This window comes from Penicillium robsamsonii, assembly GCF_028829455.1.
Source record: "Penicillium robsamsonii strain IBT 29466 chromosome Unknown utg000002l_segment0_segment0, whole genome shotgun sequence".
NCBI lineage: Eukaryota > Fungi > Ascomycota > Eurotiomycetes > Eurotiales > Aspergillaceae > Penicillium > Penicillium robsamsonii.
In genome coordinates this window covers 3437632-3455754 of record NW_026643220.1, presented here as the reverse complement: position 1 = coordinate 3455754, position 18123 = coordinate 3437632, and the positions used below count along the sequence as shown (strand labels likewise).

Below are 18123 nucleotides of genomic sequence, written 5' to 3'. Positions count from 1 at the left end.
TCAGTATGCATATCCTGCTGCCAAAGCCCATACATTTTGGTCACGACATCCCAAGCATGATCAGTTTCGGGACTAAGTGGACCCAAACACAGCTCGGAAAGTATGAAAGCGACCACATGCCATTACGAGGTGCCTTTGTTAGTTCGCAGGAGGTAGGAGAACTGCACAAGCTCGACAGCGATCTCGAAGACACGATCGTCATGGCGGAAGGGCTTCACGTCCAAATCTCCAGATTGGAAATGAGTCGCCAGCCATGCCTTGGAGAGTTGGAGTCGTACGATAGTTGCGATCACCCAATGGATTGGGATAGCTAGGTCAAAATGATCGATGTACTGTTCGTGAATAAGCTTTCCTAGAGCTGTGACAAGATTCTCGCGGTCCTGTGTAGACATATCCGGGTATCCACCCTGATGCGGCCAGAGCATATCGCTCATGACCTGACAGTTCATGATGCAGATGATGGTATTTGTGAATCCGGTGTTCGGTGATGGCTGATCAGTCAAATGCAAGCCAATACCATCATTGTCAACATTAGTTAGAAACTGTGTGTCGAAGTTGGCTCGGCGAAGTCCCTGGCTCACTGCCTTTTTGCAGTCTTGGATGGCTGTATCGTGGTCGGTGTCAAGTATCCAAGGGCAGCTATGCGTTTTCACACTAGCCACGGCAGCATAACACACAGAGAACAGTAATGCCTCATCTGAAGGGTCAATTCGATGCCAGTACAGGCATCTTGGGCAATCCTCGCCATAATGGCTTGATGAAGTATGACAATCAACGGTGCCACATTATCTTGATATGTTCTCCATAATGTATCTATCCTTGCTGGTTGGCAATAATGGAGGTGAAAGGAGTCGAGAGACCAGTCGGACTCGTGATTTCCAACAAGTCCACCCTCTGGCAGGATAATGGGACTATACTTCGCATCGGGCGAATATGACTCTTCTGTAATCTCGCGGAGTTCAGAGATCTGTATTGCAAATTAGTTGACGCCTATACAGTACCAGCAGTATCCCTTATCTGACCTTGTTTCCTAGTACAGCAGAAACCTCGTCACCGACGTACCGACTCTTTCCATCTTTGAGAACCAGCAATTCTGTCTATTTGACTGTCTCCAGATTCAGACGATCATTCAACTCGGGTGTATGGTCGGTATCGTGCGTTGAGCGAAGCTGCTCGACATCTTCAAGATGCTTTAAACGAGCGAGTAACTCACTAACTGATGACCTATTCGATGTCCGCCGTGCTCTTTGTGGGTCTGGAAAGGCGCACTCCACGTCGGCTTTCACACATGCGCTGCAGGGATATGCTTTATCACACCGCACTTTTCTTTGATTGCATCGCAATTAGCTGCATTTATTTAATTCGAGTTTAGATGATGAAGCTGGGATGTTGTGTTCGACATCCGACATGTTCACAGGATACGTGGAAATACAGTCAAGAGATGTGTAGATACGGGGAGGTTAGCGTATTACGTAAGCTTTGGCTGGCATTGGTTAGGTCCTTCGGGATTTATGAGAGAATCGAGTCAGATAGGGAGTGTTAACATTGGAATGAAGTGTTATTTGCAATATTATATTCTATACAAAGAAAAATAAAGTCAAGACAGAAGAAAGGTCATGTTGAAACACCGTTCGCCAAATTCAAATGCCTTCATCCTGAACGGGTGAAGGATCCCCGACACAGGGCCATGGGATATTATCGCCTGGACTGGCAATGCTTGGTCATACATCATGCCAGCTTAGCAGCCCTATGTCGGATGATTGGATACGCGGGTCACTCACAACCCGAGTAGGTAAGGCTGGAAAGCGTAAAATGGCGCTTGATTTTCCAGCCGAAATGGACTACTGATGGGTTAGGCATTGAAGATCGAGTAAGGAGAGGTAAAAATGAAAGAGATGTGGAAGAGTCAAGAATCGTGTTTGAATGTATTCGGGGTATAGCGCACGATGCCAAAATCCAAAGAGTCGGGTATGAAAAAATCCAAAAGGAAAATGAAGACAAATTTCTATATGCAGGGAAATTGTAGCGGTCTCTCTCTTTTTTTTATCCGAAATATTGCCGTAATCCTTCATAAACAGTGAAAATGAAGGCTGAGCTGGGTGCCGAGCGTACGCAGGTGATCCCGCACCCGCGGTACATGCCCTTGAGCCCTTGCTGTTTCCATAGAGCTTTGCTCACGCCCCAGAAGGTCTGTTGCTGGGCATGGATCGGCAGTCGTGAGACGTCTACAGTCTGCATGCGGGACTTGATTGTATCGGCCGGGTAGAACAAGAAGTTGTAGCTGATTCCAGCCGTTGCTCCTGCGATCATTTGTTGGTGGATGGGGAGCGAGTCGGAGGTCAATTGCGGCTTCGACTTGTTGTTATAGTTGCGGAAAAGCGACGATACGCCCTCGTATCCGCCGAACCACGCTGCACTTCCGCCGGTTTCGCGGATCAAGGTTCCCATCTGGCCACGCCAGAACCCTGCCAGCCCTTCATGTCGGAAAATGCCTGCAATGATGGCCATGGGGCCACTGGGCTTGAGGGCTGAGGTCTCGGCGGGCACCTGCATCCTGCACTTCACCAGTTCAATAGGTGTAAGTACCAGTGATGTCACCGAGCCGGATAGAGCTCCACAAGCGATGAGAGCGAAGAATGGTAGGTGCTCAACGCCTGGGTAGACCGTTGCGCGCAGCGTATCCTGAATGAGACGATAACTGAAGAAGAGACAGCTGGTTTCCACCGCAGCACCGGTCATGGGGGCACTAATGCCTCTGTATAGTCCCCGGATACCATCGGCTTGAAAAGACTGACGGAAACAATCCACTGGTCCTGCATATCGGAGAGGGAGGTGTTCGGGCTGTGACTGTAGTCGGACCTTGACTGTGTCAAAAGGGTACTCAAAGAGTTTGCCTGCCATTCCTGCCGACTTTGGAGACTGTCAGTTGAAATCTCCTGCATGTGCCAAGGACGTCCTTACCGATCCAAATATGATATCTTTTATCGCCTCAAGGCCCTGGTTGGGCGGGAGCGATGGTAGCTCCATCGGTTCACTGATAATCGCATGCTCTGTCGCCATCAAGTAAGATCGGTAAGAAAGGGAAAAAAGAGTGTTATCGCGGGATCATGGTAAGATGGGAAACCGGAGGTATAAGTAGTGGACTGGTGGGGGGAGGGGCGGTGTAACGAGGGATTTGATGGGCCTACAGGGTGTGCCAAGCCACCGTGCAGAAAGCTAAGAGGATGATGGAAGTGATGGCAGCCCAAAACCAGAAAGAATATGCGGGTTAAGTAATGTAAAAACAGTCGGGAAGTGAGTCAAGAGTGGAAAAAAGGTGGAGTCAGGAAATTTGAGCCGAAGCATTTTCTCTGCTAGCGGGCGCCAAGACATTTTATCAGATCGAGATAATCAATGAAAAACTCGGTCTCCGTTTTTTTCTTTGCTTCTCTCTTTTGCTTCACGTTTCCTTCCATCCCACCTTCTTAAATCGTCCACTTGGAATTACCTTTTTCTCCAAGTCACATATTCTATCATGTCTACCTCAACGGCTACACCAGTCGTGCCTCCGACTACCGGCGTACGGAAAAATGGTAAGTGAGAAAAAAAATATAATATCCACTCCCCACTTCCCTACTGTTCCTCGTCGCCCCGGCTAACCCCATCGGACCTTCAGGTAAAAACTGGCATGGCACCAAGAAGGCTTTCCGCCCTACTGCAGGTTTGACCTCATATGCTAAGCGTCAAGAGCTCAAGAAGCACAGCGACGCTGTCAAGGAACTTGAACGTGAGATGAAGGAAGAGGCTGAGGCTGAACGGAAGGTATGTCGATCTTATTCCTTTTACTCTCTTAATTTGTCTCACTACCCTCCTTTTGTGTCTTTCTCTGGTTGTTATCTCTGGTCAGCCCTGTCTCCATAATAATGCTCCGACAACACATCGCTTCCCAAGATGGTATCACTGACCGACGAACCATTTCCAGGCCCGTATTCAGCGCATCAAGGACCGCCGAGAAGCCAAGGAGGAGAAGCTACGTTATGAAAAGATGGCCGAGAAGATGCACCACAAGAGACTCGACCGTCTCAAGCGCAGAGAGAAGCGCAACAAGCTGCTCAGCTCCTGAAGTTGTCAACGGTCTTTCTCTATATCTCCGCCATACCATCTCTCCATTTCATCCCAAGACTGCATTCTGTGTATATACATCGGCTTATCGAGACTTCTTCCTCCTTCCTTGTCCCTGGCGGGAAAGACTGGGCACTCATTCCGGCGTGGGCTGTTCGATTACAGGCGTTTTTTTTTGTTGAGGTTAGGTCATAGGTCACTACTAGCGAGCAAGACAAATGTTTTTCTATAATCGCAATAAAATGTTTAGCGTAATCGTATTGAAGGGAGGGACGACTAGATATGTTACCGTCAGCTACTGAGTCGCTGATCGGTCTTCGGTCTTCAGCCTTGGCGTCATCGATCCCCCCCCAACTCCACACTCCAACCGCACCAAGCCTCCAAGCTTCCCCAAACTTTTCTTCGCAGGATGTACCACCATGGAACCTCCATATAAATACGCGTCTTTCTCAGCATCCCGAGGGGCCCCTGCTACATTTCCATCCACCCAAACTCCCTCCCGGAGCCAGAACCAAAGCCAGCAAGCCAGCGACCTCCAGTCCAACTCCGAGGACCTCTCCAGATTTGGCAGCCAAGAAAGCCCCCAACCAGACCGAAGAAAGACCCGTCGTTCGCATCGCCTGGGCTCCGATGACCGCCCAACCTCCCCGAAAGGAGAGCCCGCCTCCCGACATCGAACTCGCCCATCGCCATCCCCTCGCCCGCTAGATCCATCCACCTTTGATGGCACAAAGTCCCACCGCCACAAGTATAACAAGTCGCGAGATCTGCGCTTCCCTAATCCTATGAGTCACCTGGCTTCCTCGGCGAGCGCAAGGGGATTGCTCCCTACGTGGTCGGGCGGGAAGGATAAGGACCGCGAGGCCGATGACGGGTTGTTGAGGCCAGTTACGAGGGAGACAACCCGGAGTCGCTGGGGTTCTGAGTCGACTACTGGTCTATCGGATGGCCGGGAGGGTAGTCTGCTTGATACACCTGAGCAGCATGAGCGATTGGCGCCTATCCGCCGGAATGAGATTCTTTCTATGGATGACCTAGAGAAGGTTAAGAAGCGGAGGAAGCTAGGCGAGGAGTATGTCTTTTTTCGGAGAGGGGTGGCTTCTTTGCGCGCAAGGAATTGACTAATAGTTGTTCCAAGGTATCTACGATCTGCATTGACTTCAATTGGAACGTTAGCGACAGACGTCACCCGTCGACTGGATTACACCTATTACAACCTTCTTGAGAAAATCACGGCGCTCAACTCGACTATCTCGTTGTTCCAGGAACTCTCCGACTCGGCGTCGACACTTCTCAACGACTTTGAACGTGAGACAGTCGGGTTAGACCAGGATATCCGGAAACAGCTAAATGACCTGAAAGGGTTCCAGCCACAGGTCCAAAAGGCTGACGCGTTAGAGCAACGCATGAAAGCTGGCCGACAGCGTGTCGAAGAACTAGGTAGACGACTCGAGACCGTACGACACGAGATCGATAGCTGGGAGCAGCGGGAAACAGAATGGCAAACCCGGACCAGTCGTCGACTACGCATCTTCTGGGGCATTGTCACAAGTGCGCTGTTGGTGCTTGTACTCGCTCTGGTCATCCAGAACTGGCCACTATTCTGGTCTCCCCGCGCTGAGACGTCACGTTTGACAATGTCGGACCACTCTTCACCCGCTGTACCACCTCAGTCCGAGGTATGGGATAAGGTTCTTGGTCTCGGGGAAAGAGCATCAGGGTCTAATTCGGGGCCTTCTCGATATCCGTCCAACCTTACAGATCGCCGCGAGAGCCTGACCAAGGCCGGTCCGACTTCGACGGTCCGGTCAGAACATGATGCATCACCTCCGGAGCTTGATCCTTTGACCGTGCTGGATGAATCATGAAATGTTGTTTTCTTGTGCTCCGGACCCTGGACCTAGACCTTATCTCGGATCCAACCGGGTTTCTGGTTTCTGTTTTCTGCTTGAATTTGTCTTCAATTTGTACTTTTATTTTAGATTTATGTCATGATACCCAGTCCGCAAAGGATTCGTGTTCGTCGTTATACCATCGGGCCCTCACTCTTCTTCTTCTTCTTGTCTTCAATCAATTCGATATTAGACGCGGGGATCTTCTTGCCATGGAGCTCGAGGAGCCATTCACGCAGGTCATCACTGACATCTCCCTGGACGGTGATCTCCTCAATACCGGCAGGTGAGCGGGTCACTGAAGAACCTGTAGCAAACTTCTTGCCCAAATCCTTTGCGATCTTCTTGTTCTCCAGTCCGAAGACCTCCAGTCCAATCACGACTGTCACGTACTTGCGCTTGTTACGTTCGACACGCTTGATTTGAATCTTGGAGGCGGCCTTACGCTCGCTATCGCGTGCCTCGTTGGCGGCGGCTTTGGCCTCCTTCTTGGCGGCGTCTTTGGCAGCACGTTCTTGCGCTGAGACGGAGAGAGTGGAGAGGTTGGCGCTCAGGGCATCTGATAGAAAAATGAGTGTTAGAAGATCGGTTTCATTTCCTGGCTTGCACATTTCGGATTGGCCAATGTAGGTAATGGCCAGCGAAGTAGCATGGGAGATTTGTACCTTCAGAATATAGTCTGTCCCACAGATCCGACTGGTTTTCCTTGAGCCACTCTTCACATTTCTTAGCGGTACCTCCAAACTCGCAGTACTAGACAAAAACCCATGTCAGAAACATAGATCTGCAAAGGTTTATCCAAATAGCAATTTATGCAGGCTCTGTGGGCGCTTTTCAGTGGCTAGGAGCTATGCCACGCATAAAGCCGGGGCCCTCGATGATAAGAGCTAAAGAAGCAGGGGCAAGAGCGGGGGAAAGGAGGCTGAGCCTTCACTTCTGGGGGGGACTGAGAGCTGGGGGGAACTCAAAGGTCATACCTCGGGGGGTAATGTGCAGACTATGATTTCGTCAGTGGTATATTCTCAAATTGCACGAGGGTCCTCACCTCCACAGTAGACAACATGTCTTGCCTGAACGGGGGCTGCTTCTACTTCAGCCATGATGTGTATGTAAATATGGTAATTGGTAATTGGTCTAGACTTGTTCTCTGATAGAATCAACATATGGCGGGGGCGGAGGGGTTCTGCCAGCTAATCCTGTTTGGGTTGTATCACGTGCAATGACGGTGGTAGTAGATTGCTCATTACTGGACCATTTTACATGCTCAACTAGTCTCATAATGGTTCTCCAAATTGGAACGTCACAACATCGCATATTTTTGCTAATCTCTTGACAGGGATGGGTCCAATCTCCCCATAGAGGGGTTCATCCCCGAAACTGGAAACTCGGGGGCGATGCAGGAAACACCCTATGAGCCGTTTCACAGTGTCCATCACGATAGGCGGCCAGGCGCACCAATTGGTAGATCCCCAAACGTCTGATAAGATAGTCAATTGCAACCTTGCAATCCTTGTGTCTCGCATCTTGCATCGGGGGGATGTCAAAACCGGTCTCCGTCGTTATCAGCAAGGATGAAGAGAGGGAGTTAATTGCCCCTGTGGATGTGAGTGCTGGCGACGTCCAAGCAGTGCATAGAAGAGACTGTCCAATGATCATCGAATATGACAAACGTCAAAAGAGGCCCGTGAGAGAGGAGCCGGGGTCCCGCATCGTACTGGCGCTACCGATCAAGCCTCCGCGGGGAGGAAGTTCAGCGATGGGCCAGACTATGGGAAGTTTATATTATGGAAATAGCCCATACAGACTTTCAGAATTGCTAGTTCCAAAGGGCCCGTGAATACTCCGTTCATCATAACATGCAGCGACAAGCGGTTATCACTGGCTGCGATTTGCATCAATGGCGCGTCCTCAGAACCGATGTTGAGGGTTTTTGCCAATGACGGTCCTGGATGCCCAGATGTCGATGCAAGCGCACAGACAAAGGCAATTCGGCGTACACCTTTTTTTCTTCTCTTTTTCTGTCAAGTTCGGCGATTTTGTAGCTCTATCTGACATATTCTCGTACAACATTAGGGGAGTTTGGGAATTAGAGAGAATCTAGGAGTCGATGTAGAGCCATACGACACAGGACTATCTTTTGACCCTTCAAAGGGATAATGCTCTTAGCTTCGGCTCGTATCTCCGGCCGATCATATGGCTATCTTTTTTTTTCCCCCTTTGACAGGGTCTAGTAAAAATGTACATACAGCATTCTGGAAACGCCATTGCCTCGGCTAGCCTGTGAGCGATCTGGACCTCAAACATATCAAACCCCAAGGCAAAACTCGTTTTGAAGTGGATCGAAGGGGTCCGACTCTCTTGGAAACTAAAAGTGCTCAGGCCCTGCGGATACATCGGAGACAGGATCTAGCCCGGGTGGCTCCGTGATACTCCGATTATATATGGTAGATGTACTTTTTATGGGACACAATTTTCTAGCTAATTCAATTATTTCAAGTATTCTAAGTATTCTAGCTATTCTAACTGCATATAGCTATGTACCTGGTTATATATTGTATATTCACAGAATCGACCGTTATAGACGTTGATAGACGTTATAGACGCATACATTGTAAGACTTGCATATCTGGTGGAGAAAGGTCCGGTCTAGAAGGTATTAATGTAATAATAGTTAGTTACTAGTTGCGGTCTAGTCCTAACTAGATAACGTATTTCACCACCGAGTGGCCACAACCACCGAGTGGCCACCCCAACCCTACATATTAAATTTAAATGCATTTTTCTCAACCAAAACTCCATTAAATTAATTCAACTAACTAATTGGTCTATCTGGACATGTTTCTCTTCTATGCCCTGGCAATCTGCATATTCCACATCCCCGGGGGGGCTTTGTACGTGGTTGTAAACCCGATTCTCTAGGTATGCCGGCGGCGGGGGAAGGTGCTTCAGTTGCTTCCAGTTGCTGCATAATTAATGCAGATGCTTCTTGAACTGAGAGGCCTTCTTCGGCGGGTATCTGCCTTCGGGATCGAGTGCGCTTTTGCTTCTGCTTCTCGTTGGCGGCGCGTAAATCGCTTACTTCTTTCTCAAGAAGTGCGGCGGATTGCATAGTGATCTGGCACGCCTTTAAAACCTGGTTTATAGCGGAATTGAGAGGACTTGGAGGGCTCCTTGATCTTATACGAAGCAATGCTTTAATTGACGAAGCTTGTTTTTGTAATTGGACGTAGTTCGAAGGGGTTTTTGGGTCCCAATCACTACCCCGGCTCGGAGGGGGGGTCGGGGTTCGAAGACGAATATCAAGCTTTGAAATCACTCGATCGGGTGCAAAAGGTATTAAACCAGCTGCTCCGAAGCTATTTTTAATAGTCTCTGATTTAAAAGCTTCAATTCGTATAAGTGGGTATGCTTCGAGGAAGTCAAGTTTATCGACATGATTTATCCCACTCCGCATTTTGAATTCAACAAACCGACCGTACGCACGTTTTAGTACCGCAAAACAGCCGATATCGAGAGGTTGTAAAAGGTGAGAGGAATGCGGAGGCATACAAATTGGTATAATACCATTTTGTTCGCAGATTTCGTCGAACTTCGGTGTTAAATGGCTTCCGTGACCGTCGAGTACTAGAAGCCGATACCTCCCCTTCGTACGCGAAGAAGTCGAAGGAATAAAGAGCTTTTCGAGCCAACGAAGTCCAATTTCATCCGAAGTCCAACCGTTAGGGCTTACTTCAAAGCGCCAGTCATTCGGGACGCTTTTAAACCAAGATTCGAGGAAGACTTTGCCTTTAAAAATCACACACGGAGGAAGCACCCAGCCAGAAGCACCCGTACATTCAATTACTGTCACCCACTCGCGAGTTCCAGGTTGTAAAGTCTTACGCCGACCGGTTATATCACTTCTCGTAATAACCTTCGCGGTCGCGGTTAATCCTAACGCGAAACCGGTCTCGTCAAAGTTATAAACGTCATCGGGGTCGATTCCAAATTGAAGGATCGTCTTTTGAACCAGATTAAACCACTCCCCAATGATTTTAGGGTCTTCGCATTTCGCACGCTCGTAATTATACCGTTTCGAGAATCGGGAGGAGAGGAGAGGATGTCGTTTCACGAATTTCGTAACCCAATTTTCGCCGACCGAAAGAACCGGGGTAGTTCCACGTTGTTGAAGAAGAAGATCCGCCATTTCTCGTACGGAAGAGGGCCGGGGGGCTGCTCCACGAGAATCCATAGAGATAATCCATTTTTCAAGAGATTCCTCTTCAAGTTCTGTCAATTTATGCGAATTAGCGCGAGAAGTCGCGCGGTCTTGACGCCGCTAAGGCGGCGGCGGAGAGTTGAACGCGGCACATTGAAAGTGCGAGCAGCGAGAGTAATATTACTGATATCTCCATTTTTAAAAGCCTGGATAGCTAATAAAAGCCTACCCTCTTGCTCAATTGAATTTTTCGAGCTTTGAGAGCGAATTGGTGGCATAGTGGGTGGTTGAAGAAGAAGGGATTAAATTAATTGACGCGTTTTGGGTGGGGTGGCCACTCGGTGGTTGTGGCCACTCGGTGGTGAAATACGTTATTCAATTGTGGCAAGTTCTATAGTATAGTATAAGTTCTTTCACCAAATCTAATTGTTTTTCCTTTTGACTAAATTCCCCCAATCCCCCAAATCCCCAGAAACCGGGAACTGTCGTATATCTCCACCTCCAGATTTTGGTTTATCTCTCCACCACTTCCCCTTCCCCTTCCCCTTCCCCTTCCCCTTCCCCTTCCCCTTCCCCTCCCCTTCCCCTTCCCCTTCCCCTTCTCCTTCTCTTCTCTTTGATTTCAGAATATACCAGTCTCCTGGGTATGGTATATCTTTGACCTTCAACCCTTCCGTGTGATCTTTTATCATATTACATCATTGAAAAAAAGGGATATGACGACCTTGTTGACTCCCCGCGAAACTCATTCGCCCTTCCCGGATCCTCTACGCTGTCCTACGGGTCCAACTGCGCAGCGATATTTCCTAGAAGATCCTACCATCCCCAGAAAATCACCCATGCAAGATGACTATCGTGCGAGGGACTCATCCCCAGTCGCAAATCTTCCCTCTGCACCTCCTTCGCCAATCCTTACTCCTATCCCGGGGAAAATCGCCTACGCGCCTATAAACAGCCAGTCACCGGGAAATGAACTCATCCTACCTTCCTACGACACAGAATCCCTGTATGCCAAAGAACCCGACGTGAGCGACGCGTCGACAGAATCACACCCTTCGTGGACACTACAAACTCCATCGGCCGATGACAGCTTAATTGAAGATGAGCCGTCTAGACATGTGGACTACCTTTCACATGACTGGAAGGAGGAGGATATCTGGTCCTCCTGGCGTTATGTGACAAGTCGGAGAAATGATTATAGTAATGGAGTGAGACTGGAGAATGCCTCTTGGAGGACATGGGCCAAGGCCAAGCACAACCTGAAGACAATATCGCCGGAAAGTCTCAATTGGTAGGTTTATTGATCTCATTGCTCTTTTCGTCTTTGGTTCACCCCGCTAACCTTCTACCAGGCTGAAGGACTGCGATGTCACCTGGCTATACGGGCCATTAAAAAGTTCCGTCGAACGCGCAACCTCTCCATCTCCCCCTCCCAGTCGGTTGGACACACCAAACTCTTACCTAGACCGAAAACCAATCCTGAAGAAGAAGACCGCATCCGAGGCCATCCTCCAGCGGTCACTATCTCAACATACATTACTCCAGCATGCCGGGGCCATTCTCAAAGCCCAAGAAGCCGAGACCAACTGGGCTCGACCACCTTTCCCGAGGTCCAGCACAGACTTAGACCACTTGCATCACCGGACTGGAAGCTCAACCTACTCTCTCGGTGGCACTCTCACTACCTCCTCATCATCTGGAATGACATCTCCAAGCGAACGGCGCCATATCCACTTCAACAATGAAGTCGTACAATGCATCGCGGTTGAAGCCAAAGGCTACGAGGACGATTGGCCGGCCACTTTTGACGAGTCATCTTCCGACGACGGCATAGTCATGATGAGACAAATATCCGGTCGGCCCTCCCTAAGCAACCGCAGCACCCCACGCAACAGCTTCAGCGGCGATGGGAAAACCATCGCCCCTCTCCCCTCAACCACGCTCAAGTATCGCGGCGATGTCCCCGAACCCCACGCTCAGACGATCCTTGATCGATGGTCCACCCCCACCCGGACAACATCACCAACTCCCTCTGTGGAGACTTTACGTCCGTCAGGGCCATCAGAGCCCTCGGCTAATTTTCTTTTGGATGAATGTGAAGATCCCAGTTTGGACTTCACAGGCAATTACCCCGATCGTGATCGCGCATGGTTGATGGAAGATGATTCAGCATCAGATCGCCCGCTCCGATTAACTGCTTCGGGTATGATCATGCCGGAAGGCGAGACCGAGACCCCCAGCAGTAGTATCTTGGACCGGGTTGTGGACACCGTGAACACCGCCCGAGACATTGCCCATGTGATTTGGAATGTGGGCTGGCGCCGTTGATCTGCAATCTTGACGAACTTACGATGACGGCTAGGCCGTACATAATGAAGACAGGTTATATCCTTTGGCGTTGGGGGCTGACGGATTGGATTTGGCGTTGTGTATAGAATTGTAGAAATCATATAACGACATAATGCATTTAAAACATGAGAAATTTGAAATATTTATAATTTGATATATATAAAGGGTTGAGAACCTGAGGCACCTAATGATATTCAGTTACTTAGGTAGTCTTTAAAGGAATAACATCCAATCTATTCATATGCTTAAATTAATAAAGATCGACAGACCGTTTAAATTCCAATTGCCCCACAGCCCCCCTGATCTCTCTTCCTCTCTTTGAACTTTCTGAACTTCTCTTGGAGAGACATGGAGACCGTCAATGTCGCCGAATTGGTCGAGCGCCTGGGTAGCGATGAAGATGCTGTGCGTAAAATGGCCGTCTTCAAGCTCCAGAGCAACATCGGAGATCCGTCCTTCGCCGACATCTTCATCGCAGAGGGGGGCCTAGTTCGATTACGCTATCTAACCCTTCATGCAAGCGGAAATACCCTGGCATATAGCTTGACGAGTTTCTCGAGGCTGCTCGATGTCGACAAGGGGTGGGAGTGTGTTGACCAGGAGTTGGTGGAGCGCGTGAGTATTGAAACCATTGCAATGCTCTGTGTTTTTTACTGTCCCCTTTCCGTCATTTCAGATGCTAACTGTCCTCTAGATTGTCGAGCTGATCGTTACCCATCCCTTAGTCAATATACTCCGCGGTGCAATGTCCATTCTCGTCTCTATTGTTTCCCACCCGTACACCGGGAACCGTGCGTCCCAGGTCAACAACTTTGGTTTCCGCGCCCTGAAGCCTGCGATCGCGATATACCCCCAGTTCCTGGAGATGCTCGTCAGCCGACTATCCTCCGCGGACCATGCGTTATGTGCCAATGCGCTCCAATTGATCAATTCACTCATGCGCGACTCGATCACCCACGACCCCGAGGCGGAGTGGCCCAAGTTTATTCAAAAGTTACAGGATCTGGGCGTTATCAGAGCAGTCTATGTGCTTATGCAGGATTCCGCCCTTCAGGACCTGGCACATCCGCTGCTAGAATTTCAATCACTCACCAAGATCCTGCTACGCAAGTGGCGAGAGATCTCTGTCCATCAGGAGAAGCCGGAGCATCGCCGTGCGCTGAAAGGGATTTATCTGGCCAGTAACCCAGAGAAGAACCCCGACGAGACTACCGAGAATAGTGACGACACACGGCGCTCTAGACGACACCATCCGGAAAAGTGGAGGCGGCTTGGGTTTGAGACGGAGAGTCCGGCAGGGGAATTCTATGAGGTCGGTTTTCTGGGTATGATGGATCTGGCGGACTATGTTCGCAGTCATGGGGATGAGTTTCAAAATATGCTCCTGGAGCACTCTACAAAGCCATCACGACAGCGGTGTCCGATTGCGCGGGCGTCGTTGGCGGTTACATCCATCTTATACGAGCATTTCGAGGTCGAAAAGTCCGACATGGATGATACAAAAACATATCTCGTTTCAGAGTCCCGTACGGGCTTTGAGAAAATGTTCCAGCCATTGCTGTTACATTGGACCCGACTACATGTTGCCGGATTACAGGCCTTCTTTCGCCTGTGGAAGGCGACTACCGCCGAGGAAGAGGACTTGGACAAGCTCATCGAGCTTGTGCGCATCCTCATTGAGTCGGTGGTGGGCGGAGCTGCTCGGATCAAGGATGTCCAGGATGTCGAAGAGGAACTGGCCGATTTCGAATACCACCGATTGCGCGGGCTGCAAATGGAACTTCTTGAACTGACGTACGAGGATGCATGGGGCCAACACTTGCGACAGGTGCGCGAGGAACTTCACCATGAGGCTCTCCAGTTCGTCAGGGAGCAACGAATTCGATCTTTGCTCCAAGGTAGCTGGTTCGCCCTGGACTCCCACTCCAAGTCGGAGTCTGGGGCGGTGCAGAAATCTACTGCCACATATCAATATGCCCAGCTCTCTCATAATCGACGATACTTGCATTTCGGTCAATTTGACCTGATGGGCGACCGACCGCCGGAATTGGACACCCTGCCAGAGAAAAGTGAGTGTCGCCGAGTTTGTTTCATCTTGTAATTTTCTGTTAACACCATTGTCCTCGACAGTCGACCTCTCCATCGTATCATCGGTAGTCTCCAACGTCTCCACCAACCCAGACCATTCCTCTACAGCCACCGTGAAGACCGCACCACGTCAACCCGCAACCAAGATCACCATCCATGGCTACACGCCCTCCACAGCCACTGGACATGGAAAAGGTCATAGTCACGCCCGGTCCGGCAGCAGGACCACCCAAAAGGAGGTAGTCCTGCTCACACTGCGGCCGTCCTCGCACAGCATTGCATCCGAATGGTTGGATGGTCTGCTGATGCTTCTCAACCAGCAACCCATCACTGCGGAGACAAGCAAGCTGATTGACCTAGTCAGCAACTATGGGTTGAAGATCCGCCTGCTCAATGTGCGGTTTGATGATGCCACATTTGCTGGTGAGGCTCCCCAGGTCCCTGCGAGAGATGGCCTGGATGAAGATTATTATTATGATGTCTTTGGAGGTGCATAGGGAGTACTTATTTATAAGTCTTCTCATTTTCTTTGGTTATTTGGGGATTTTGGTTTCTTTGACTCTGCCGACTCAGATTCTGGTCAATATACCCGCTGTGCGATTTGTCTTATGAATGTAATTCTATATATTTTAACATTAATATCTACATCGACATCCCATTTTCATGTACATTGTAGATATATATATATATATAACATGTATACATCGGGAAAAGGCCCACCGCTTGGCATCGTAAGCTTATCGGATCTTAACTTCTCCAGTTTTTTGACCAATTCATCATGGACGGTCGTCCTTCTAAAAGACAACGCAGATCCAAGGATTCAAAGACGACAAAACCAAAACGAATCATTTCAGATAGCTCCAGTCCTATCGAATCAACAGAACCCTTCGCGCTCTCCTCGCGTCCCAAACCCTCCTACTCACGCGCAACACCACCAACCCGGCTCCCCTCGTCCTCCTCTCCAAACCGAAAGAACAAATTGTCACCAAACCCAGACTCCGAATCTAAGTCCCTGCATAGATTCTTTCAACCCGCAACAGAGGGACAGCGATGGGCACCAAAGACCGAAAAGCAGTCTGACCCGCCGGTCAGGGAGACTGTCGACGTGGACCTCATTGAGGATGACTATGACTCCTATGATGAAATTTTCACACAGCATCTAGTTAATGAGCGGGCGGCAACGAGTCTGGCGGCCGTGAACTCTAGCCAGATGCGTGAACCTGCGCAAAAGCCAGCGCCAAAGCCAAAGGCCCCAGTCAAACCACCGCGGAAGATGACAAAACGGTTCCTTCTCTCTACAGACTATGAAAATGGCACTACGAAGGAGCCATTGGCTGCGCAATCGGCTGGCGAACCGGGCCGTCGACCATGGGCTCAGCGGTTCGCTCCAGCCAATCTGGGCGAATTGGCCGTTCATAAGAAAAAAGTCTCGGATGTACAGCATTGGTTGGAAGATGCCTTTTCTGGGAGACGTTCTGAGGTGAGCTTTTAATCTGCTGGAAATAATTCGGGATCGGGTTAGAAAGTCTGACAATATGCAGAGGTTACTCGTCCTACGGGGTCCGGCAGGCAGTGGGAAGACGACCACTGTATCCCTGCTCTCTGATTCACTTGGTTACGACGTTGTCGAGTGGAAGAATCCCCCGGTTTCGGAATTTGGAGCTCACGATTATCAATCCGTGAGCACGCACTTTGAAGAGTTTCTTGGACGGGGTACTAAATTTGGAGGGCTTGACCTCGAAACTGCCAGCGAGCTCGATCCCCAGAAATATAAAAAACCTCGAGATCAGCGGATACTTCTTATAGAGGAGTTTCCCACTGTGCTTGGCCGGGCGTCCTCCGCCCTCACGGCGTTTCGGACGTCTCTTCAACGATATTTGGCTGCCTCTGCGAATGATCAGGCCCGGGACATGTCCGGGCCGAATCACCCGCCCATTGTGATCATCATGTCAGAGACTTTGTTAGGATCTGCGTCATCGACCTCAGATAACCTGACAGTTCATCGGTTGCTAGGGCCCACGATCTACAATCACCCCGGGACAACGATATTAGATTTCAATAGCATTGCACCCACTTTTATGCACAAGGCTTTGCGGTCCATCTTGGATAGAGAGGCGCGGGACTCCGGACGTATCCAGATACCTGGGCCAGGTGTTATAGACAGTATCTCTGAAATCGGCGATATCCGCAGTGCAATCTCCTCTCTCGAGTTCCTCTGTCTCAAGGGGGACGATACGGGGAGATGGGGAGGCAGTGTGGCCAAAACAAAGAAAGCCCGCGGCGAGGTTGCTTTGACAGCAATGGAGAAAGAGTCTCTCAAGATGATAACTCAGAGAGAGGCGAGTCTGGGCATGTTCCATGCCGTTGGAAAGATCGTGTACAACAAACGCATGGACCCGAGCCTGATAGAGGGTGATATCGAGGTCCTTCTACCTCCACCAGACTATATGCGCCACTATGCCCGACCAAACGTTTCGCAGGTATTGGTCAATGATCTGGTTGATGAGACAGGAACCGACATATCAACGTTCATCAGTGCTCTCCATGAGAACTACATCCCATCCTGTGATGGGGATAATTTCACCGACTATTTCAACGACTGTATTGATGCACTCTCCGATAGCGATATCCTCAGCGCCGACCGCCGACCAGGGCAAGGGGCACGGGCTGGGATAGGAACTGGAATTACCTCTTTCGGTAGCGGTATCGACGTGCTCCGGCAGGAAGAAATGAGTTTCCAGGTTGCGGCACGCGGACTTCTTTTCGCCCTTCCATACCCGGTCAAGAGACGGGTTGGGTCAACTGGACAAAGCCGCGCGGGTGATGCGTACAAGATGTTTTACCCGGCATCTCTGCGATTGTGGAGAGAGGCTGAGGAGATCGATGGACTGATCGACTCATGGGTGAATCGATCACTTGATCCTTTGGGACAGCAACATCTTTCTCAAAATGGTTCTGACCTCACGGGTGTCAGTTCCTGGAAGAATTTCCAGGTGGGAAGGTCGGCCCTAGGGAACAAAGATGACAGTCCATGTATGGTCACAATGATACCCCGGAATGATCTACTGCTTCATCAACTGCCCTATATGGCTGCAATTCAGCATCAGAATCCGGATTGCTGGCAGTTGGATAAGATCACCCGCATTCGTTCCAACGAGAATCTTCGTAATGATGGCATCGACGATATGGAAGCATCACCAGCACAGCATGTGAAGCAACCCACTAATGCTTTGGAACCTGGACTGCCCGAAGAGAAATTGATACTCAGTGATGATGATATTGTTGATTAATATAGATGTACATAATCCAATGACAATTTAATAAGAGAATAGAAAGAGTATAGTATTAGTAGTTATACAGTACGGAGTATATAGTAGGTGGCTATATCTCGTGATCCACTCTCTTATCGCCTCAGCTTTCTTTCAACCACGTCGCGCTCTTTGTGTTTGAACCCTTTGAAACTCCTAGGTAAGTCAAGTCATCTTCATTACTCTA

The 18123-nt window shown here is 49.7% G+C and overlaps 8 protein-coding genes across 8 annotated transcripts; 5 read left to right on the top strand and 3 right to left on the bottom strand.

Moving 5' to 3' along the window:
- Nucleotides 1–122: 122 nt before the first annotated feature.
- Nucleotides 123–449, bottom strand: N7447_004554 (uncharacterized protein; the record flags this gene model as incomplete). The annotated part of the gene is made up of 1 exon (XM_057228829.1): nucleotides 123–449. One exon carries the CDS (start codon nucleotides 447–449, stop codon nucleotides 123–125), a length of 327 nt encoding a protein of 108 aa, XP_057088170.1.
- A 1594-nt stretch (nucleotides 450–2043) lies between these two features.
- Nucleotides 2044–3060, bottom strand: amcA (putative mitochondrial ornithine carrier protein AmcA/Ort1; the record flags this gene model as incomplete). Its single annotated transcript, XM_057228828.1, has 2 exons — nucleotides 2044–2910; nucleotides 2962–3060. 2 exons carry the CDS (start codon nucleotides 3058–3060, stop codon nucleotides 2044–2046), a joined length of 966 nt encoding a protein of 321 aa, XP_057088169.1.
- A 454-nt stretch (nucleotides 3061–3514) lies between these two features.
- On the top strand, nucleotides 3515–4102 carry N7447_004552 (CGR1 family protein; the record flags this gene model as incomplete). The annotated part of the gene is made up of 3 exons (XM_057228827.1): nucleotides 3515–3572; nucleotides 3656–3801; nucleotides 3962–4102. The coding sequence occupies 3 exons, from the start codon at nucleotides 3515–3517 to the stop codon at nucleotides 4100–4102; spliced, it is 345 nt and encodes a 114-aa protein (XP_057088168.1).
- Nucleotides 4103–4520: 418 nt separating this feature from the next.
- Nucleotides 4521–5969, top strand: N7447_004551 (uncharacterized protein; the record flags this gene model as incomplete). Its single annotated transcript, XM_057228826.1, has 2 exons — nucleotides 4521–5173; nucleotides 5240–5969. The coding sequence occupies 2 exons, from the start codon at nucleotides 4521–4523 to the stop codon at nucleotides 5967–5969; spliced, it is 1383 nt and encodes a 460-aa protein (XP_057088167.1).
- Nucleotides 5970–6127: 158 nt separating this feature from the next.
- Nucleotides 6128–7093, bottom strand: tma22 (putative RNA binding protein Tma22; the record flags this gene model as incomplete). The annotated part of the gene is made up of 4 exons (XM_057228825.1): nucleotides 6128–6552; nucleotides 6659–6746; nucleotides 6971–6990; nucleotides 7039–7093. The coding sequence occupies 4 exons, from the start codon at nucleotides 7091–7093 to the stop codon at nucleotides 6128–6130; spliced, it is 588 nt and encodes a 195-aa protein (XP_057088166.1).
- Nucleotides 7094–10907: 3814 nt separating this feature from the next.
- On the top strand, nucleotides 10908–12519 carry N7447_004549 (protein phosphatase regulator REG1; the record flags this gene model as incomplete). The annotated part of the gene is made up of 2 exons (XM_057228824.1): nucleotides 10908–11482; nucleotides 11544–12519. 2 exons carry the CDS (start codon nucleotides 10908–10910, stop codon nucleotides 12517–12519), a joined length of 1551 nt encoding a protein of 516 aa, XP_057088165.1.
- A 369-nt stretch (nucleotides 12520–12888) lies between these two features.
- N7447_004548 (ELMO/CED-12 family protein) lies at nucleotides 12889–15125 on the top strand (the record flags this gene model as incomplete). Its single annotated transcript, XM_057228823.1, has 3 exons — nucleotides 12889–13155; nucleotides 13235–14609; nucleotides 14671–15125. 3 exons carry the CDS (start codon nucleotides 12889–12891, stop codon nucleotides 15123–15125), a joined length of 2097 nt encoding a protein of 698 aa, XP_057088164.1.
- Nucleotides 15126–15406: 281 nt separating this feature from the next.
- N7447_004547 (uncharacterized protein) lies at nucleotides 15407–17918 on the top strand (the record flags this gene model as incomplete). Its single annotated transcript, XM_057228822.1, has 2 exons — nucleotides 15407–16108; nucleotides 16170–17918. The coding sequence occupies 2 exons, from the start codon at nucleotides 15407–15409 to the stop codon at nucleotides 17916–17918; spliced, it is 2451 nt and encodes an 816-aa protein (XP_057088163.1).
- Nucleotides 17919–18123: the final 205 nt, after the last annotated feature.